The sequence below is a fragment of the Epinephelus lanceolatus genome, chromosome 11, assembly GCF_041903045.1.
Source record: "Epinephelus lanceolatus isolate andai-2023 chromosome 11, ASM4190304v1, whole genome shotgun sequence".
Taxonomy (NCBI): domain Eukaryota; kingdom Metazoa; phylum Chordata; class Actinopteri; order Perciformes; family Serranidae; genus Epinephelus; species Epinephelus lanceolatus.
In genome coordinates, this window is record NC_135744.1 from 21,373,510 (window position 1) to 21,396,396 (window position 22,887).

General features: G+C 40.4%; 1 protein-coding gene across 3 annotated transcripts in view; it reads right to left on the bottom strand.

Annotated features, from left to right (window-relative positions):
• The window catches only part of gabra3 (gamma-aminobutyric acid type A receptor subunit alpha3), a 151,392-nt gene that overhangs the window by 31,614 nt on the left and 96,891 nt on the right, over positions 1–22,887 (bottom strand). For all 3 annotated transcript variants that reach the window (XM_033644299.2, XM_033644308.2, XM_033644291.2), the window contains one exon: positions 6,656–6,876. In XM_033644299.2, the coding sequence (XP_033500190.1) occupies positions 6,656–6,876 (221 nt within the window). The remainder of the gene's footprint in view (positions 1–6,655; positions 6,877–22,887) is intronic.

Here is a 22,887-nt window from a genome sequence, read left to right on the forward strand (position 1 = left end):
CCCGTTGCTGTGTTTCCACTGGTGATAGTGCCACGAAAAGCAGTTGTTTTTTCACCCAGACATTGTTGCATTTGGTGGGATAGTGCCACCAAATCAAGACTTTTCATCCAAAACATGGTCTTTTCCTAACCATAACCAAGCAGTGTTTGTGCCTAAACCTAACCACATGTTACCACCATGTTACTGAAACGTAAAGTTTCAATGTATCAGCTACATAATAACATATAAATGTAACATATCCACGGTTTGCAGAAATGTATAATGCCGACACTTATTCTGGCGATTGGTCTGAAATATAATAAAGTACATAATGTACCTCTGTGGACCAGTCAAGTTGCAGTTACAGATTACATCCATGTCTGTTCAAACTCATATGTAGCCATGAAAGTTGATGCTTAAAATATGAATGTTGCTGCAAAGAAGCTGCATATTCTAAAACATTAATGCTTCACACACATCTTCAACCCGGCAGGACAGATGATCTACACAATCAGCAGTTTCAAGGTGGACACCCAAGAGTGTCACTAATTCAGTCTTCTTCATCATTCGGCTGTTCCCTTTAGGGGTCGCCACAGCGAATCATCTTTCTCCATCTAACTCTATCCTCTGCATCCTCTTCTCTCACACCACCTTCATGTCCTCTTTCACTACATCCATAAATCTCCTCTTTGGTCTTCCTCTAGGCTTCTTGCCTGGCAGTTCCAACCTTAGCATCCTTCTACTGATATATTCACTATCCCTCCTCTGTCACTAATTCAGTATTTTACCAAAAGTCTCCTCTTCTGTTTCTGAGTTATGACGTTGAATAATGGCAGGAAAAGTGTTTTTGACAAACATTATAATGTCACAGTGAAGTTGACCTTTGACCGTTCTCAGAACCCATCGGCTGTATTCGGCGTCTGACTTCCGGCAGATGGCGATACAGCCTCTGGGGGCAGACCCCTGATTTTTTGGCATTCCGGTTTGATTTGGGCGGAGGAGGCAAATTTCCGTTTCTGACTTCCGTTTATATATAAGTAAATATGCTGAACCATTGCGATGGATTCAGAGTTTGCAGTGACGCCAATTATGTTCGCCTTGTTAATTCACAGCACCGACCATTTAACCTGGCAACAGCTGCAGCCGGCTCAAACGTGATTGGTCAATATCATGCGGACTACAAACAGCCTACAACCAGAAACCAGGGCTCTTCTGCTCTTCTTCCAGAGGCAAGATCTCTGGGGTTTGCCTACAGACTCAACATTCACTGAATGTAGAGTCTGTATAGAGACTAACCTTTGACCAACTAAATCGAATTGGTTCATCTTTGAGTCCAAGTGGATGTTTGTGCCAAAGGTAGGTTTCATGAGAATGAGATGGAAATGAGGTCACAGTGAACTTGACCTTTAATTTTTAACCACCAAAATCTAATCAGTATATCTTTGACTCCAAGTGGACATTTGTGCCAAATTCGAAGAAATTCCCTCAAGGCGTTCTTCCTGTGGCCACAGTTATCCCCGGAGTGGAGGCATAATAAAACAAACAGTAACATATTGACATAAGATGGCGTGTAGAAATATAACATTAAATAGAGTACAGTACAGCAACATGGCATAAAACATTAAATATAATATATATAATGAATAAAATACTATAATATATATTTAAATGTAATAAATATATGTATTTGGTGTGCAGTAGTTGTGTGTTGTAAAAAAAAATTGGAGGAAGAACAAGCATTGCACTCTCTCCTCCCTCCTGCAGCCACCAGTGGTAATGAGTGCTCAGCTGACTGACAACAAAGACAGACCCTCCAGAGAGCACCAGAGTTTATTTCATTTGGCCACACGGCCGAGCCACAAAGTGCACTCTGTATGTAAATAGAGAAATGGTGCATATTATCTCACTCATACATGTTTAATCAACAAGGGGATTACATTCGCTGAGTTCAAACAAAACTGCAGCCCATAAAGGCATCCTACACTCAACTGAGGTACTCATAACTGGACCACAAACTGGGTTACAACATTTACAGTCCATGCATTGATTCAAACTGGGTTATTTGAGCAACGTAGTGTAGTTAGTATATGTGTAATTCTCATTTGTTTTCATTTGCCATGTATTATATGCCTTGGTGCTGTGTGCAGATTTTACACCTCACATGTAAACTTGTATATTCTATGAAGAGCCTGATGAAAGAAGTAATTTAATCTCACCACTGTCCTACAGGTTATCGCAGCTCCAGTTTTAAAACTAGTAACATCATAGACCACTTCTACAGACAAATGTATTGTTTGTAATTAGCCCCTTGTGTTGCACTTGCAACAACCCTGTGATTTTTTTTTTTTTTGTTACACCCTCTTGGCTTCTCTATGTTGCTGCCTCATTACTGATAAGTGGCTCTGTAACTACTCAAATTAACGTAATACAACATAAATCAAAAGTGAGCAACGCACCGCTGCATATCATACAGCACTTCAACCAACAACTAATTGATGAAATTCATCTCATGCCTACGCTGTACTGACATTCTGACAGAAACACTGGCGAAATAAAATACAGACAACTTGAAATACTTTGATCAAAGACAAAAACACAAGCCGTCTCTGTGCAGAGAGAAAACTTTAAATGAAGTGTAAAGACAACAAGTCTGCAGCCACGCTAGCTGCTTGTACTCAGGCACGTAAGTGCTTGAGGTGCTCAAAGCAGCATGCTAACCCGCTAATGTTTAGCAGGCATAACATTTACCATGTTCACTGTCTTAATTTAGCGTGTAAGCATGCTAACATTTGCTACTTAGCAATAAACACAGTACATCTGAAATTGATGGGATTTACTTTTTACAGGCGTTTGGTTATAAACTGAAGCCTGATGGTGATGCTGGATGAAAAGTTATTATGGGATCAGTAAATCACAACAGTTCATCCTCAGGGGGGCTTGAATATGTGTACTAAATATAATGGCAGTCCATCCAGTAATTGTTGAGATATTTCAGCCAGGACAGACCAACATTGCCATTCCTTGAGAGGCGATGGGGCACTGTAGTAGCTCAGGTCGTCCATTAAGCTGAGGACCGGCGGTTTGATCCCCTGCTCCTTCAGTCCACTTGCCAAAGTGGAATTGCAGTACAGTATTTATAATATATCTTAAAACTATAGATATGAAGTATGTGGTCGTAAGAACGATGTGATGAGCTTATGCGAGTGTGTCATCCATCCATCCATACATCCATACATACATACATACATCTATCCATGTAACTGTTTAACTGATGAACAGGTGGCACCTATAGTGGTAGCTCTGGGGCCATCTGTGTGTTAATGTGTGTGTGAATAAGTAATTGTGCGATGTAGTGTAAAAGTGCTTTGAGTGGTCGGAGGACTTTAAAGGCTCTATACATTGCCACCACTGTAGCCATGCGCTAACATGGTTAAAAAGCAAGATAGATTATAAAATATAAAGTGCAGAGCTATTACAATTAGTTTTTATATACTTACATAACACAAGTATGTTCTGAAACCATGTGTGTGCTTTAAGGCAGCATCACACCAACTGTTGCTGTGGTTCGTAAGCTGTTCGGTCCAATATGGGGATTTAAGAATGAAAAAATCTTGCAAAAAGTTTTTGGCAAAGCCATAAACCACTGCCTTTGACACATTATTTTTCATAGATTAATATTCTCTATCAGGGGAACAGAATTGCTTCAGTAAACACATATAGTTTGAGGTGAACTGAGAGTGAGTGATAAATGCTGTCACACAAAAACAGCAGCGCTGGTGATACAATACCAACTCCCTCAGTGCAAAAATAATGATGCAGTCCTGCAGAGCGAAGACCTTCGCAGATGCTGTAGACGTGCTGATTAATTGGATCGAGGCGGTTGTTTAGTTAGGAGCGTAAATGAACACAATGTACTGTTGTGAACCAATTTACAATAAACTTCCTATGAAATAGATGGATTTATATGCTAAAGCCTAATACGTGGCAAAGTTATTAGTCTCTCTTTTGGAGTGTCACCCATCGATATAGTCAAATTGCTGCTTCAATTAATCAGCCAATGCTCTTGTTATGAAGTTAAGGTCATTACGGCATTGAACACTTAAAACATCCTTGCAAGTACGTGAAGAATGTTAGTGGTATATTAGCCTAAGTATTCATTTTTATTTTTAATGGTGTCAGATTAAATAGAAACCGTCAAAGAGAATAATTTGTAGCTGTTAATACCAATAATAAACCACAGGATCTGAAGAAACCCCGCTGCAAATGCAACACAAAAGATAGCGACTAGCTTTAAACTGGATATGTGATGACCAATAAGCTGGTTCCAAAGATGCTTTTTGCTTTTGTCTGACAGAGGTTTATCATACCTCGCTTCTTCGTCTTACCAACACATTTACTTGGTTATGTAAACACAACAGTCCTTGTAATACTCCATTAGAGCTCAGATGTCTTTCTCGGCCTTGACAGAACTGCTACCACAACACAATTCCACTCACGTGGGACAACAAAATAAAGTTCTTTCACTATTTTTACTTTCACCCTTGAAAATCAATACTGACCTTCGGGTCGAGCATCACAAAAGTACTTCTTTTCAAGGCAAAGCTGTGGGGAAGGCTGATTGACAGATTCAGTGATTAGATGAGTTGAAAACCACCCACAATGAATCATTTTTGCACCAGTCGTGTAGATAATGGCACTCAGTGACTGTGATGCTATTTACGGTGTATTTTAAGCATGACATACGCACAATGGCACTCTCTGATCAAGTAATTATTCATTGAGTGTGAATCATCTGCGGCCAAGACTGGCTGAAAGTCAGTTATCTGACACTCAGACAGATGAAGTGATTTAGATAGCTGCTGCAAGACGCTCCCCGCAACTTCAGTCTAAATCCCTGAACTTTTCATCCAGCACCATCTGATATATGTGGTTTTAAGTGAAATGTCTCGGCATCTATTGGATGGATTGTCATTAAAATTTGGTACACATATTCATGTCTCACTCAGGATGACTCGGAATAAATTTGGTGATCTCCTGACCTCTCACGTAACACCATTAGCAAGTAAATATTTTTAATTTGTCCAATGCTTTGCTGATGGTGACTAAACTAATGGCATTCCAAATAAATCTGGAAATAACAAATCTCTTTGCTGTTTTGAATCATTTTGTTGACTACAGTTCAAAGGTTAATATAGTCAGTGACTCATTTGCTTTTCTAAAGTAACGCACCGTATCACTGTTCAATGCATCACCTTTCATTACACAGTTAAGCTGTTTGTGTGGCTCGTTTAAGCTTTCATGTTGATTTTAGTGCAAAACTAGACAAGCACTATTAAAGGTTAAAGGCTCACAAGAACACTATTTGCATCACAGCTTTCACATCATGACTGTTTCTATGGCGCTGGTGGTCTTTCACTAAGCTTTTAATTAATAAACTGTGCTTTCAGTCACCAGTGAGGAGCTTCAGTGCTAAAAGCCACTGCTTCAGTCAGTGACAATATGACTCAGTATAGTCAGTTCAGAGTCTATGTCAAAGAGTCTATGTCAAAGATTTGTTTGTACATGTACGTTTAGTGCTCAGTAGCAAATGATAGCGTGCCAACATGCTAAACAAAGATGGTGAATAGGGCTAACATTACACCTACTTAACATCAGCATGTTGGTGCAAGTTATGTCGCATTTTCATTGCATGGTACACCAATCAGCCACAACATTAAAACCATTGGTGGGTGAAGTGAATAACATTGATCATCTTGTTACGGTGCAGTGTTCTGCAGGGAAACCTTGGTTCCTGGCATTCATTTGGAAACTACTTGACATGCTCCACCCACCCAAACACCGTTGCAGAAAAATAAACCCCCTCATGGCAACAGACCTTCTCAATGACAGTGACCCCCCCTACAGGATAATGCACCATGCGACACCACAAAAACTGCTCAGGAATGAACCAAGGAATGGGACAAAGAGCTCAAGGCATCAACCTGGCCTCCAATTCCCCAAATACCAATCTGATTGAACATTTGAGGGACGTGTTGGTACCCCAGAGGTACCCTATACCACAGTGGGTCCTCCTTGGACCAGACTTGGCCCTGACCTGTTAGGGCATGGACAAAAGACCTCTGGAGGGTCTTCCTTGGTGTCTGGCACCAGGGCGCTGGCTTCAGATCTTTTGAGTCCCTTGAGTTCTGAGGTGGGGTACCAGCAAGTTCCACAGATGTTTGATCAGATTGGGATCTGGGGAATTTGGAGGCCAGGTTGACGCCTTGAGCTCTTTCTCAAGTTCCTCAGGCCATTCCTGAGCAGTTTTTGTGGTGTGGCATGGCACAGGAGGCAACCACATGAATGTCAGAACCCAAGATTCCCCAATAGAACATTGCATTGTAACAAGATGATCATAGTTATTCACTTTACTTGTCAGAAGTTTTAATGTTTTGGCTGATGGGTGTATGTCATGGCCTGACCGGTGCAACAGACTTAATGGGAGAAACTTTGACCCATGCTTACGAATGTTTTGGAGACAGGAAATTGGTGACGCAGATGGTGAAGTGAAAGCCTGATTGTAGAAATTGTAGAATATTTTTTGGCACACCAGAGCTGCTAGCGTTGCTGTTGACTCTTTGTCTTGTTAAAGTACAGTACTCAACGAAAGAGTGTCATTAATTTCAAAGTGGCTCACCTCATGGTGTAGAGAAGTGTACCATTGTCGACTAGTCGTAGCAGTTTGTTTGGAGTCGTCATGTTGTGGGCCACCGATTTCTTTCCATTGTGGAAAAACGTATCAGGAGTCCAGATCTTACTGGCCAGGAGGTTGTTGAGGGGTAAAACTTGCATGGGCCCGTCAAACTTCAGCCTTTCATCGCTCCAACTCTGACGGAAGAAGACATCGATGGTGTATTCCTGAGGAGAACAGAATGCAACAGATTCAACTGCAAGATAAGAGTTTACAGAGTTTGGACATGGCACTGGTCACGCAGAGGTAATCCGTGGTTGTAATATTTAACCCTTTGACATTGATAGACCCCTCTTAGGACAGATATTTTGACTTGTCAAAGCAGGACAAGGACATATGGTGTTAATAATATTATTGATGGCTATATTCCATTTAGGTGAGCCAATTCCAAGGCCCTGGTATTGTGCAGGCTCAGGCTGCTTTCAGACCTAGAGTTATCTTGCTTTGGCCCGAATCAGGGACTTATTTTTTTACAAAGACCACCTTTTCAAGAAGGTCTCGGTCCGGTTGTTTTGGTGCACACCTGAGTGCAATTCCTGTGTTCACACCTGCCTAAACGAACTGCACTTAGGGGGCAAATAAACTTGAGTTCTATTGAACCTAACTAAAGGGAGCAAGCACCCTCAGTCCCTGACTTAATGAGACATTTAATGGATATCACTTTGGTCATTGTGTTTTGTTTTTGTTTTGAAAAAGACACCATAAAGGGATAAAAGAAAAGAAAAAAGAAAAGCTATGAGAATCCAAAAAGAAGAAAATCCAACCATGTTTTTCTTACATAGTAAACAAAACAAAAAAATGAATGATATCAAACAAAGAACACAAAAGATTTGCTGTGGAATAATTGCTTGGCAGCCGTATGTGGAGTTGCTTTCACTCAGTCATGGTTTTTAATCAGAGATACACAGGTGTGTGCCATGCTTCACCATCTGTCAACAGGATACACACTCACACACAAATATACCACAGTTATTGTAAAATATATTGTGCTTTTTGAAGCTAAATGTCCCTGTATCATGTAATTACTACTCTAACAATGTAGTGTTTATATTTTAGGCTTCACCACGGACTGAGACACAAATGAGCCTCGGCGAGAAACCTTGTAATGCATCTGTTTCATGTTTTATTAATATGCAACAAAGTCTTTGTGTTGTCACCAACACATGAAAAACTAAATAAAATAAACTGAAAGCAGGAAGTAGCCAGTCAAAAGGAATTTATTTCGCATTATTCATTCAATAGGACTTGGTGTCCTAGCAACAGACTTTCCTCATCAGCTGCATGCAGCGGCTGTGCAGACTGAACGCAGCTGTCTGAAACAGAGTGAGATGGAAATAAGCTGTCTGTATCCCACGCAACACTACACATTACTGGTGATCAATAAAAGCACGCTGTATGTGTTTCTCCCTCGTACGCTTTGTGCTTTTTGCTCGTAAGGTGAAAGGGCTTGCGTGCCGCACCGCTCACCAGTGAGCTGTAACTGGCTTCTCCCCGAGTGAAAAACTGATAAAGTCATTTCTCAGTGGCTTTAACAACAGGAAGCCATCATCCTCAGCGGGAGAAGTGTACGGCTTCCACTCAACACATCAACAGGGCTCCTCTAAACAGCACAGGGTGGACGTCTGTTAATTGATGTGATTGACCTCCTGGCAGCCTGCGTGCAGTACCATGAAACAATTACACTGCATCTGTCCTCATAACAGTGCTCTTAATAAAGCCCACAGAGAGCTTCACAGACAGATAAAAGCAAGAGTGTGACAAACACACGATTCCCTCAACCACTTTCTTCTTTTTTTGGAGTTATGCTCCACATTTTATTTGTCTCTGTTCAGTAATGTCGAAGGTCTCTACAATCTCTGAACATTTAATAATAAAAAACAGGGATGGGAAGAGTGATATAAATATCACAGTCAAGTGAAAGTACAGTTAACTTTAAAGAAATCTCAAATTGTGAAATGATGCTGTACAACTGTTAGATTAAGGAACACATTCAGATTTCAAAATAAAGTACATTTGACATGCCAACATATAGACTAGTGAAGCAATATCTGGCCTTACTACAGTTAACCAGAAATGAGGTAAAGACTTCTGTAAATTTAAATTAACAATTAGTTTAAAACAATAAATAGGTATACAGATCCATGGATGATGCGGCGGGTGCAACGTGCATTTTAAGGCTACATACATTATATAACCTGCCACTATAACAGCGGAATACAGCATTACCAAGGCAGCCGACACAGAGACAAATTTGACAGCAGCTGCACCCTACAGACACGCATGTTAAAGCAAAAAGAAAGCCTGTATGCTTCTTGCAAACTGCACAGTGTAACACACACAACGCCATGTTGCAATACAAGAGAGTTGCATCCATTGGTCTTCACTTTAACCAAAAATAACATCATCTGTGTCACCTCTGTGTCCATGGAGCTCTGCCCTCCTGTGGCTGCAGCCAATTTGGCATCTTTCTTCAGTTTGATTCCCTCCAAGTTTATAATGACTTTTAATGGAACTTTTGTGACTTGGCAGTACAATATTGAGTTAAAAATACCTAAAGAGATACTTTGCCAATTGTCAACCATCTTTGTGTCATATGGGTAGTATTTGTAAATTTACTATGTTATACTTCCCTCCATTTTGTCAGTGCACAGATCTCCCTGCTCATTTGTGATATCTGGCTGATTTTGGATTTTGGGCTGTTGCTCACACTACAATAGGCCGGGAGCCAGGCCCAGCCCCCTGCTACCGTTTTTTCCATTATTTTTTTTCCGTTGGCCTTTACCTTGGCCATCACAAGTTAATAACGAGCGCCCCCAACTTGGAGCTGTTTGGTCTCACAGGGCCCAAAACCCCTTTTCTGGGACATGTTTCTGGCGAAATGATGTAAATGCAAATATTAGGGCACTACAACAGCATAAGTAGTCTTACAAGTATGAAATTTGGCAAGGAGTATCCTGACACAAAGGGGGAAGTAGCAAAATAAGAATCTGGGGCTTGCTGCCATTTTATTTCAGTATCATACACAACATTCCCAAAAAAAAACCATCATGAGGGCTGGACAAGTTGTACTTCCTCATTTTTGGACGCCTGTCACCACCACGAACACAAACAGTATAGAAACAAATCGAGAGAGAAAGACGCCTCTCCCCTTTCCTCTCAAACTCAGATCAAGCTGTAAAACTAGGCAGCGCTGATCAAATATAAACCAAGATTCTGTTACTGCATTGCCTATTTCTCACCGAGAATGTATTCGAAAACAAATTTTAGTGCACTTTTAGCTAAAGTACTTGTTTCTGAACAGGAATGGTGCACCATACTGTCTCCTGTGTTGTGTAAACAGAGGCAAACTGAGAAGAACTGAGCTCAAACAGTGAAACTAAGTAGCGTTGATCAAATATGAACCAAGATTCTGTTACTGCGTCACCTATTTCTTGCAGTTGTTTTCAGAAACACATTTTATCTCACTGTTTAACTATAAGAGATGATTTGTTGCTAGACGGCCGCCATATTGTTTCCTGCGGAAAAACAGCCAAGCTCACATTATGTCACCCACCAGTGGGAGCGTTTGGTGGCAGTGCATTCTGGTAGTTGTAGGTTTTCTAGCTCTTGAGCAAAAGCGAATGCCACAGTCCTTTTTCTCTGTTTTCCTCCCACAGTCCAAAGACATGCAGGTTAATTGGTGACTCTAAATAGTCCGTAGGTGTGAATGTGAGTGTGAATGGTCGTCTGTCTCTATGTGTCAGCCCTGTGATAGTCTGGTGGCCTGTCCAGGGTGAACCCCACCTCTAGCCCAATGGCAGCTGGGATAGACTCCAGCACCCAGTGACCCCTAACAGGATAAGCAGTTACGGAAATGAATGGAAAATGATGAATGCGTGAGTGCTTAATTTTTAAAGATACTACAAGTTTTTTCAAGGGTAGAAGTAACGAATTGCATTTACTTTCTTATGAAGTTTGAAAAGTAATTTATCTGCTTTTACACAAATTATACACTACATTTAGTTTGGTCATTTGATTACATGCCCAGTGCAGACAACAAAGGACTTTCCAGGTCACAGGAAGAATGATGAACACACACACAGGCACTAGGTCGCACACTGTATGGTGATTCATTGTTCTTTGTCCTGTGTGTCTTAGACCAAAACTTTCCAGCAACACTACAGAAAAGTTTGTCCTGGCACAGAGAGGTCCTGGACCATTTAACTTTCCATTACCACAGTTATACTCTTGTGCGCACTTAATTCTTCTCGCCTTTTCTTTATGAGATCCAACAACATTGCCAAATCTCATCCCAATCAGTGTAAAACACCTAGTGATGAATAAACAGACAGTCGTGTGCTTGGCACAGCTGGGCGAGGCCGTCATTCGTTTGTTTCCTTTGGGCAGAAATCTCCTGTAAACACAAGGAATTCATTTGAAGATTGAAAGACAGGAATGAGGGAAAGCATAGTCAATCTCCACACAAGGCCAAATGGCACAATCAGTTCAAATGCCAGCTGGTATTCCTCCAGGGACCGGGTGATTGATTTCTCCTTGACAGAGGAGACACAGCGGAGCCTCTACCCAACAGTAGTTTTCAAATGTCTTTTTTATAGCAGGGAGGATCATGAATGGATACACTGTAGCAAACAACTGTAATTTAAATGGCATTTTAAAACACATTTATGGCACCTGTTACAAATAGAATCCTGAATACACAATCATTCTTCTTAAATACAATGCTGATGCCTTTTTTATGCCTGTGACTAGCATATACATATTTTTGGCATCCTGTCTTTATTAGAAAGTGCAGAGACCGACATGCCACATTGTCCCTAGATGGATTAGAAGTGGGCTGCTTGCAGCTGCTACAATCAATATTTTTAGATTAACAATGAATCACATGCCTATGTGTATTGTTAAAGGGGTCACTCGTAGTGACAAACCCTGACTCCACCCCCCCGTCAGTTTTGCAGAGCATGTTTCAGCTCATTGTTTTTGGTATCTGGCCCGCAGCTTTACTGTTTTGGTTCTCTCTCTCTCACAGCTCTTATCACTGTCATTTCCAGACGCAGCAGGCAGCTGTTTTCAGCTACAAAGCTGTGATAAACACACTGTACACTTCCTGCACATGCAGCACCAAATGGCAGACAGACAAACTTAGCGACTAGCTGGGGAACACAGTGGAGCATTTAGCAACTAAGGTGCCAAATAAAAAGGAAAGTGAATGTTGGACTTGAATTTTTCTGGTAAACACAAACATTATTCCAAATGAATGCTAATGTTGCTGTGTCTGCTGGATGTGTGAATAAGCAACTGTTTGCAGACACATTCACCTTGTAAAACGTATTAGAAAATAACATGCCAATGGACACACGTCCAGTTTGCTTTCACATACTCAAAGCTTCAAAGTGCACAGTTAGGCAATGCAATTTCGGCAGCTGTTTTAGTTTCAGTCTTAGTCTTTAGATGAAAACACTTTTAAGTTTTAGGAGGGCTGCCCCCAATAGTAGACCAAACTTTAGTCAACCAGAGAGGTCATTAGCTGGCAAGATTTCATTTGTCGCTTGGTTGCAGAAAAAAATCCCAAAAACATGAAACTCTATTAGGAGCTGCGCCTTGTCAAAATGAATCAAAACATATATGACTGGACCATGTGGGAATTTAATTTGAAAGGACAGACGCAGGAAGTGTCCACACTCAGCAGTCAGACAGGAGTCAGGTTAATTTCCAGGGCTGGTACCTGCGGTTATCTCACAGGCTAGTTAATAACATGTCAGGCAGGAAATCCAAAGTGTGGGATCATTTTGAGAAGGTGAAGGACGAACCCAAGGTGATATGTAAACTCATCTTCATTGGTCGACTACAAACATGACGTATCATCTGAAACATGGAAGTAGCTACATGCCCATTAGCCCACAGCGTCATTAACAGGCGGCTCGCTCAGTGTGTGACGTGCACTTGTAGATAAAATATAGGCCTATATTAATGAAGGCTCATTAGTACGCTTTTGTATTTCTCTGTAATGTAGCACAGTGTTAACAGTGTTACTGATACTATTCTTTCTCACACCTTCAACTCAAACCATTGTGTTGCCCCGCCCAAAATGCATAATTTAATAATTAAATTAATATCATAAACATGCAGACGACTAGTCGACTAATGGCCCTAAATGATGACTATTGGTCAACTAGGAAAATCCTTAGTCAGGGGCAGTTTTAGTCGAGTTTTAGTCAACCAAAAGGCTAATACAGATATCAGAAATTTTAATCAAGGTGACTGGTCGTATCAGTTGTTAAAAGTTTATTGAGACATAGTTGTATAAAAAATACATGGGTATTTGCCCAGCTGTGGTTCAGCGGAGAACGAGTTGAGCTACCTGCCAACAGCCAACATTTGTATGTGGGGCCCATGTGGGTGGTAACTGGGCTGAAAAATGGGCCCTATATAGGACTGTCCACAGGTTCCATATTGGCCCCATGTCATGTGGGTGGGTTTCCCCAAGTGGGCCCCAAATCATTTGCCCATTTCAGACCCATGCCCATCTTGTACTCAGGTAACCTCAGCATGACCCATGTTGGGCCCACTTGGGCAAACCCATCCATGTGGGCAATCGGCATTGGGCCAATATGGAACAGATAGACAGTCCAATATAGGGTCCATTTTTCAGCCCATTTACTACCCACATGGGCCCCACATACAAATATTTTATGTGCAAAGACTGATGCTGCTCCAGAATGAGTGTTTTGTGGGGCAGTGAAACATCATAAAGCCGACTTTTTATTGTGTTTACCAACCCATTGGCACTCCAATCTCATGCCACTCATAAAGCATTAGAAATAATTGCAAACACAGCCGTTCTCAACTTCCTTGTTTAAAACACTATCTATACATATACTCTTATTTTGAATGTCCGATTACCAATACTAACACTTTAGTTCTGTCCCAACTAGAGATGCACGATATTGGATTTTCTCCCAATAGCAGATATGCTGACATATAACAACTCATTATCTTTGCATCCTCAGTCTCAACTCTTCACCAAAGACAAAACGTGGCCTACATTTTGTCATAGCTTATATTATCAAAGATCTGTTTTTAGCTTGTCAATGTCTCGTCTTCAGCGTGGAAAAAAGGTTGTTGATGAACAATTTTTGTCATAGGTTTTGTTACAAAATCAACATGCAGTTAAGATTATATTTCAGTCTGTATTGCTGAGGTGGAGGAGTTTTAATGGACAGGTCAAATCAGGTTACTTTTGATGGAGTCGTCTTAGTTGTTGATATAAACAGCATACATTAAAAACAACAATTATTAATAGTTTTGTAGAATTTGATTCCTATACATCTGGTCTGGACTGATCTGCCTAATAAGTGGATCAAAAAATGAATTGGGTAAAACTATCTGTGTTTATTTGCATGATAATAATGTAGAAATTGCTGTCATTGTGCCACATGCCATAACTAAATGGGTCCCTAATATTTCCAAGTCGAGGTCAATTACTGAACACTCAGTAAATACTGTAGCATTGTCACAGCAGTGCTGAAAAGAACGCACAATCGGATAAAAATAGGGATTATGAAACGAGAGTAAGAACAAGCTTGTCACACACACGCAAAACTGTCTCCTTTGCTCATATGAGAGTGTAAAGAAGAGCAGTGGAGAGAGGCAGCCAGTCGCAGGGCTGAAGTATAGCGGGAGAATGAAAGGAAATGAGGAGAAAGATGATAGGAAAAGCTGATTAGGTGGCAGTTAAGGTAGGATGTACGGGAGACTGGGCTAAATGAGTCTAGACGTTAAAAAACGACTGTCTGCTTCTCTGATAATGGCAGGAAGGTTGTGTCTAATATCTGATAGAATATTAATGCAGCCTTTTATCTTAAATTAATGAGTTCATTAAATTCTCAACATTAAATATTAGATCACATTTTAATAATGTCATCATGTTTTAATTTGGTTTTGCTCAACAGATCTGGACATTTTAGGACACGGCTTTGGTCATTTGATCTCCTGTGGTTTTTACAGGAAGCTTTTTATTTGTATTTCTTTGAATTATTGTTAATAAAATGACATTTTCCCACTGATTTAAAAACTATATTGTTTTTCAAATATATTGCAAAAACACATTTTAAGTAATTTCCTGAGGACACAGTGACCCAGACAAGAGGCTGAGTCCCGGATATTGAATTTCTGCACAGTAACTTATTGTTCGATGTTCCGACTTGATGTTCATGTTTTGTTTATCTACACAAGCTGACTGGTTTGACAAGTTTGATTTAGTGCCCCTGACAAGATAAACTGTGTGAGAGAGCCTTCTCCCCAATTTATTGTGCAGAAAAGGTGTGATATACGTTACCATGTCTCATTTTTGACAGTGCACAGCAGACCAGAGATAACACTTTGATTAGCAGGTGTGGAGATGATACAGACAGCTTCCTGGAGGCAGTTTATTCATGCGACTTGGCCCTCCTGAACTTCACACTCTGGGCTTTGTAATGAGTAGTCAAAGATTTGATTAATGTCTAGTCTAATTACTAGTCCTTCTTGCTCTTGGGTTGTCAATTATTCTCTCCTGCCTCGCTTCTCGTGTGCTGCTCACCTTTTCCTGCTGGGAGTGTAACCTGTGCGAGACTTGCAGTGAGCTGTGAATCCCATACCAACTCCAATTATCTCCGGTGTTCATCAGCCTCTGCAGCTCTGAGGCATAAACATGTTTTAGCACTTCCATTGTGCCGCATCTCAGACGCTAACATTTTGTTCCATAAATATAATCAGCCTAGAATCAGAAAGTGGTAAACAAATGAAGGATATGTCGCTGGGAACATGTTTATGCAGCCATTTAAGCCAGTGAAAACATAATGCATTTTTAAAATCTAAGACACATGATTAAATTATGCATATTTGGAGCTGCTCTCAGGGAAGTGAACATAAATGGATCACATTTAAGGAGGAAATGAGAACGAGAAAAAGACATTTTTGGTCAAAATATAGAAGAACAATGTGCGACCATCTCCTGAAAATTATGTTTTTATACCAGGCTACTAAGGGCTCGGCCTCATATGCTTTGGACGTAAAAGTAATTGCAGTGTGGATTTTATTCACTGGTAACTAGGACTGATGTGTATGGTTTTGAAGCTTGGTTTGTTGCCATGGTAATAATCAATGTCTAAATTAGTATTTAAATGCTCCATTTGTTATACCATTCCCCCCAAAGTCCTAAATTTTAAATTAAGAAATCAGCATAATTCACTGTGCATCAACATTAATTATTAGTTATTCTCAGAAAAGGACATTTAAATTATAGTGACAGGTCTTGTTTTGTTACTCCAAAAGTTTGACCACCCATAATAAGATCTCGAAAAACTCAAGCATCTGGAATCGTCATCTTGCAAAACTGTTCTTTTTTTCTAGCTATTAGGGCTAATGTTGCTGCAACCTGTATGCTAACAAAGTGGCTAATTGTCATGTTTAGGTGAAACAATTGAAAACTCATGTTTTAAAAAATGTCTGCTTGTCTCTCAGTGCCCGAGAACATTTGGTGCCCTAGGTGAGTCTTCCCCTGGTGCCTTTAAATTTATTCAGTCCTTCCTTCCTTTAAATGAGCACAAATTCAATCACACACATTTATGAAACAACCTTTAATATCCCAGCTGACATTGGGCGAGAGGCGGGGTACACCCTGGACAGCTCACCAGACTATCACAGGGCTGACGCATAGAGACGCACAACCATTCACACTCACGTTCACACCTACGGCCAATTTAGAGTCACCAATTAACCTGCATGTCTTTGGACTGTGGGAGGAAGCTGGAGTACCTGGAGAAAACCCACGCTGACACAGGGAGAACATGCAAACTTGCCTTTTTTTCTAAATATCATACATCACAATTATCTCTCTAATATCTAGACTATCGTGCTGAGAAAACATCAACACATTTACCTCTCAAGCATATTCATTTAAGTTTTTCACCAAAGGCTACATTTTACAAGATTACATGCTTATATGCTTTTCAGTTTAAATCAATGCAACCTCAATGAGCTGTTCGTTGATTTGATGATAACAATACAGCGTGTTTCAGGGTTTACGTGACGTCAGATAATAATATAATAATATAATCTTTGTAAAGTAGAATTAATTCTAAAAATATGACAATATTTATGTATTGGAACATATGGTTAAAACAGTAATAAAATCAGTTGAAGCAATCGTTAAAGTAACTGAGCAGTAATAATTGAGATAGTGAATTAAATGGTTGAAGATTATGTCCTGAGGAAGGGGGCCTGTTTTTCACTACACAACACAGATTTCTCTGAAGATTTTAATTTGATACACACGTGTCCTATCAGTCACACAACAGCACGTTTCATAACACGAGGCAGAAAAAGTAAAAAACGTCCCATCCTACAGCCATCAGTCGCTCCAATGTATTCTGTCATCATGGATATATGCTTGCAGGAGGCCAATCTTCTTGGTGCTTAGAGAATGAACATGTTGAAACTAGGGCAAATACAATAGGTTGCTCTTAATCCAAAAAAATCACTTCCTGCCACTTGATTGTTATATGATTGCGGGGCACTGAAGTCTTAAAGTGTTCTTGTACTTGTAGCTGCAGTTTTCACAATAAATGAAAGGACTGTGCTCTGCTTTCAAGTTGTTCTCACCCTGCACATGAATCATACTGTGACGCTTGGGAACACAATGACATGTATGGTGAGAGGAAATAAAAATAAGCCCTATTTTAGGAGAATGTTTTTTCCAAAAGGTGCTGAGAATCTACAGTGCAAGACAGATTTAACATTCTTATAAAAAAAGGCTTAATTGGCCTTGCAAGTCTTTGAACAAGGTCGACATGATTGATGCAGAATCCAGGAGTTCACCTTCAAATTTTAACAACACAAACCCCCATCTGTTCTGTTAAAAAGACCTTGAGCTGCTCAGGCTTTGTGGAGATTGAGTTACCTTACATGGCTGTGTGCTGAAAATCTCACATATTAACAGAGTGTTTTTCTCCCAGAGATTGTGAGACCATCCTGGGATCTGGCCATTGCTGACATCTTTGTCAAAGCAGACTTGAGCACAGTTCCTGTGACAGCCTCAATCGCTTCCCATTTCATCAGAGCAGACCTGTCAAATCCCGCCATGAAACAGGTAAATGTGCCGTGACACTGCATACATGCAGAATGAGATGCGATTCCATAGATCTTCTGAGGGAGGGGGAGGGAAGACAAAAGGAAAATCAGCAATAGTAAGTGAGAAAGGGGGCTTTAAGTAGAGAAACACATCCCCCTACTTACCAGAGATCAGCATCAAGATCATAACCCACATTCCGGGTCTTGGTGTGACGCGCTGCAGAAATCTGTCGTGGTCAGAAACGACTCTGAACAACGTGCCTTGTTATTGGCCTAACATTCGAGTTTCACTCCAATCATGCAGTTAGCTTCCCTACTGTTGCGATAGTGGGACACTAAGGCAGATGTGGCGTATTGGGCTCCAAGTGAAGGCTGAACGAGTGACCCTCAGGGTGAACAAGAAGCACACATTTCTGGGACACTTGATGTAACAGAGATGGGTAATTGGACCACTGGATGTACACTACATGAAGTGCGAGATGCCTAGTGTGCTCTGTCTAGGAACATCTCAGTTTTACAAGTTTCTCCAAGGATTTTTATCAGGCTAGCAGCATGACTCTAGCAATGGCAATGTTGGTCAGTCGGTCATCATCTTGGTCCAGACTGAAATTTCAGCAATGTATGTATGGATGGCAATGAAATTCAAAAGATGAACCCTAATTAACTTTAATGATCTCTTTGAACTCCTTGTTTAGCAACACCGGCAGGCCAGAATTTACACACATCCAATGCAATATGTGGTGGTGTAATGAAATGTCAGTCTGGGCTGATACATCAATTCAGTGATCAATGATCCAATATCATTGATGCAAAGTGAAAACATCAACACCTATCGTCATCTTAAAGATGCGCCTTTATTTTGAAATTCCCACGGCATGTCTGTTTTACCCTTTCCGTCCAAGCGCATCTTTTTCCTAAAAATTTAAACAATGCAAGTGGATTAACGTCAAGCAGACAATGGCAAGCAGCCAAGAAAAAGACAATGAGCATATTCGGCATATCATTGAACAACATGTTGTATGATATGAAAACACATGTACATGTACCATGGTTCATATGATATGTAATGGATTAGTAGCCCATGAATGGAGTCATCATGTTATGTACCTATGTAAAGTTACGAAGGTTAAGTTTAGGAAAGTAGAGTCACGTAGGTGGGGTTTAGGAAGAGAAACATGGTTGGGCATCGTCAGGTTACGTACTTAATGTAAAATTATGTACATAATGTCAAGTTATGTACTTAACATAAGGTTAAGAAGGCTGGGTTTAGGCAAGTAAAGTAATGTAGGTCAGGTTTAGAGAGAGAAACATGGTTGGGCATCGTCAGGTTACATTATTAATGTAAAGTTACATACCTAATATAAAGTTAAGAATGGTAATTTTAGGCAAGGAAAGTTACGTAAGTTGGGTTCAGCAAAGTAAAGTAACGTCGGTTAGGTTTAGGAAGAGAAGAATGATTGGGCATCGTCAGGCTACATACTTATTGTAAAAATACGCACTTAATGTAAAGTTACATATTTAATGTAAAGTTAAGAATGTTAAGTTGAGGCAAGAAAAGTTACTTAAGTTGGGCTCAGGAAAGTAAAGTTACATAGGCTAGGTTTAGGAAGAGAAATGTGGGTGGGTATCGTCAGGTTCCGTACTTAATGTAAAGGTATGCACTTAATGTAAAGTTAAGAAGGTTAGCTTAAGGCAAGTTACATAAGTTAGGTTTAGGCAAGTAAAGTAACGTAGGTCAGGTTTCGGAAGAGAGACATAGTGACAATATATGCCTTAAAATCACTCAAAGTTCAAACATCCTGCTTTCACACAGGACACAAACACCATTCTCGTGGATAGAAGTCCTGTGTTTGACCCATCCACAACATCAACCTGCCCCCTTACACAGACTTTCATTCTATGTACAACTTTTTCCTTTATTTCCGTCAGTGCACTGGTCACGTATATACCAATTCTGGTACATTACTTCACATAGGTATACATAGGTGCACGTTTGAACAGTGTATGACAACAGCCTGATATTTAGTAATATCTTATTATATCGATCGCAGGCCCCTGAGTTGAATCTTATCTAAATCGCGCTTTGCGATGTCAGCACGTATTATATCATTGTTCAAAGGATTGATATTGATATTGCATTGTAATGAAACTTGTGGTTTACACCCCTAGAAATATCTGTACATCTATGGGGTCCTTATAGGATGTATCCCTCTGACTGGTGTGGTCCCTTGACGTTTCCTCCAGCAGCACCAATAGGTTCACATTTGTGGTTTTAAGTGAAATACTTCAACAACTATTTCATGGATTGCCATGAAATTTGGTACACACATTTGTATCTTACCCAGGAGGAATAACTGTGGTTGCAGATGTTAAATTCAAGGTTGTCTGCAGTTAATGTGGTGAATGCGTTTCCAAAAATTTAGAAAATTACTCTTTTTCAAAGACTAGTAGAGCTTTTATCGAGTGTACAGAACTGAGGGGATTTGCTATTAAATGCCGAGCACAATCCAGTGCTATCGCAGTGTGCATGTGCTTCTTCTAGTCCTCCCCTTCTACAAAGCACTATGCTGATCTCCATCCTATTCTTAAATGTTGTTCCATTCAATCTAAAACACAAGCCCTAAATACATTTCTTCTTCTTCTAACGGCTGTGAGGTAGCTAATTAATGCCAAGAATTAGCATTGATACCCTGGTTTTATTTTCATTTTCATTTATTGAAATAAAAGCTAATGTTTGAGATATTCAACCAGCAGGGGTGAATCTGGGTTCAGCTTTTTAGATTGTATCAAAAGCAATGGTTGCATTTATGGAGTGGTATATGAGTTTATTGTGAGAAACCACTTTCAATGACAGGCTTATTAAAGAGTTAACAAGGTTTATTAAATGGCTCATTAAAGGAATCTGGAGTGAAACAGCTAGCTCTGACAGAGCACGACTCCGTTAAAAGATACTTTGAACATCCTTAGCTGCATACATCCTATTTTCCTCACTTTTAATTTAATGACTATAGCTGCCCTAAATTAATCTGTTAAACTCTGGTAAAATTGTCTCAGATACCGAGCTTTCCTTTGGTGAACACATCAAGAAAATAAAAGCTTCTTTCCACCTCTGAGATACCTCCAGGATTAATCCTTTCCCCTCCTTTAACTGACCTAGAAAACTGCTCTATGCTTTTGTTTCCCAGAACTGTTTACTGCAATGCTCAATACTCCGGGCTGTCCTGCTCCACACTCAAATAACACATCCGACTCATTCTGAACTCAGTAGCCTGGAAGCTCATGGACCAGAAAACACGACCGCATGACCCTGACCCACTGTAGATTTGCCTTCATTGGCTCTGAATACCAGAACTCTGAGCTCTCAAAGCACAAATGTTCTTTTTAAAAAATCATGAAAACAACTCTGCCCTCAGTGCATCACACATTTACCTGATCTGTAAACCTGGCGCAGCTCTCCGCTCTCTAATGCAACAGTCCTTGTTATTCTCTAAACTGAAAAGTAAAGCTGCGCCACCCACTCACTCTCAGAGGGTGCCCTGCCTTTTGGGAACAGGCACACATTCAGCAGGTCAGATCGCTCATTATTAAAGTCCAGAGTCAAGACCCACTTATTTAGATCAGTCAACTATCCCCATTTGCTCATTGTACTGTATAATCGTCGGTCTTGTTCTCTGATTCCCTCTTCTGCTAAGACTGCCTCAGAGCTTCTAGAGCTGATATGTGACCTTTTTATTGCTGTAGATATAACGCAGTCCCATACAGTGGCTCTGCAACAATTTCTACCAATGTGAAGGTAGAATTTAGTATAAACAGCAGGTGGAAGTTTTGGGAGTGTTCTGAATGTGGAGTGCACAAATACATTTCCTCAAAAAGAAACCAAAATGCTCAAAATTTTAAAGTATCTGTCTAGAACTCTTCACTATGCCGCCAACAAAGTAAGCAGAGAAAGATATTTTTATCCACCACATACACCAACCTAACAAAAAATGTAAGTATTTAACATCTCTGTAAACCATGGATTTGCATGTACATCCAGCGACCCATGGATTCGTTTGTACATTATTCTGTAGTGGACAAACTGAAACGTTATGTTTCTCAACAACACTATGGTGAAGGTGTGGTCAATGTTAGGCTTAAAACACCCACGTTTGGTGGCACCAAAGCCCCTGGAAAAATATACCGTGGCTCAAGTGCTGCTGGGAAATGCTACGGTGTGTTGGTTAAAAACGGCCAGGTATAAATATTGAAATAATTGAACCAAAATGCTCCAAGTATCTGTCTGGACCTTTTCACAATGCCTACAACAATGTAAACAGAGAAGAAAGTAGATTTTGCTGCAATGTTTGCATCAGACATTTCTGCAAACCACACATACTCCACATTTATACATTATTGTGTAGCTGATACGTTAAAAACTTAACATTTCTCAACAATGCTGTGGTGAAAGTGTGGTTAGGGATAGGCACAAACAACACTTGGTGATGGTTAGGATTCAGGAAAGATCTTGTTTTGGCTTAAAACACCCACATTTGGTGGCACAAAAGCTGCTGGAAAAACAGGGCGGGGTTGGTGAAATACACCCAGTTTCTGTGGATCAGATGTCGCTGGGAAACACTGGGATATGTGGTGAAAAAAGAAACAGGTACAGTGGCTTAAATGCTGCTGGGAGCGCTGGGATGTGTTGTAAAAAACCGACCAGGTTTGGTGGCTCAAATGCTGATCATGTTTTGGCTTAGAACACCCACATCTGATGGCACAGACAAGAAAAAACGGGCTCAAAAGGTGCTGGAAACTGCTGTGATGCGTTGGTGAAAAACACATAGGTTTCATGGCTACAAATTGCACTGGGAAATGCCAGTTCTGTGGCTAAAACGCCACAATGTGTCTGTGAAAAGTATCTAGATTTCATGGCTCAAACAGCACTGGATAATACCTTGATGTGTCAGTGAAAAACACCCAGGTGTTGTGGCTCAAACAGCATTGGGAAATGCCACGATGTGTTGGTGAAAAACAGATTTGATGCCACAAACAGTGGTGGAAACGCTGCAACGGGTTGCCAAAAGACAACC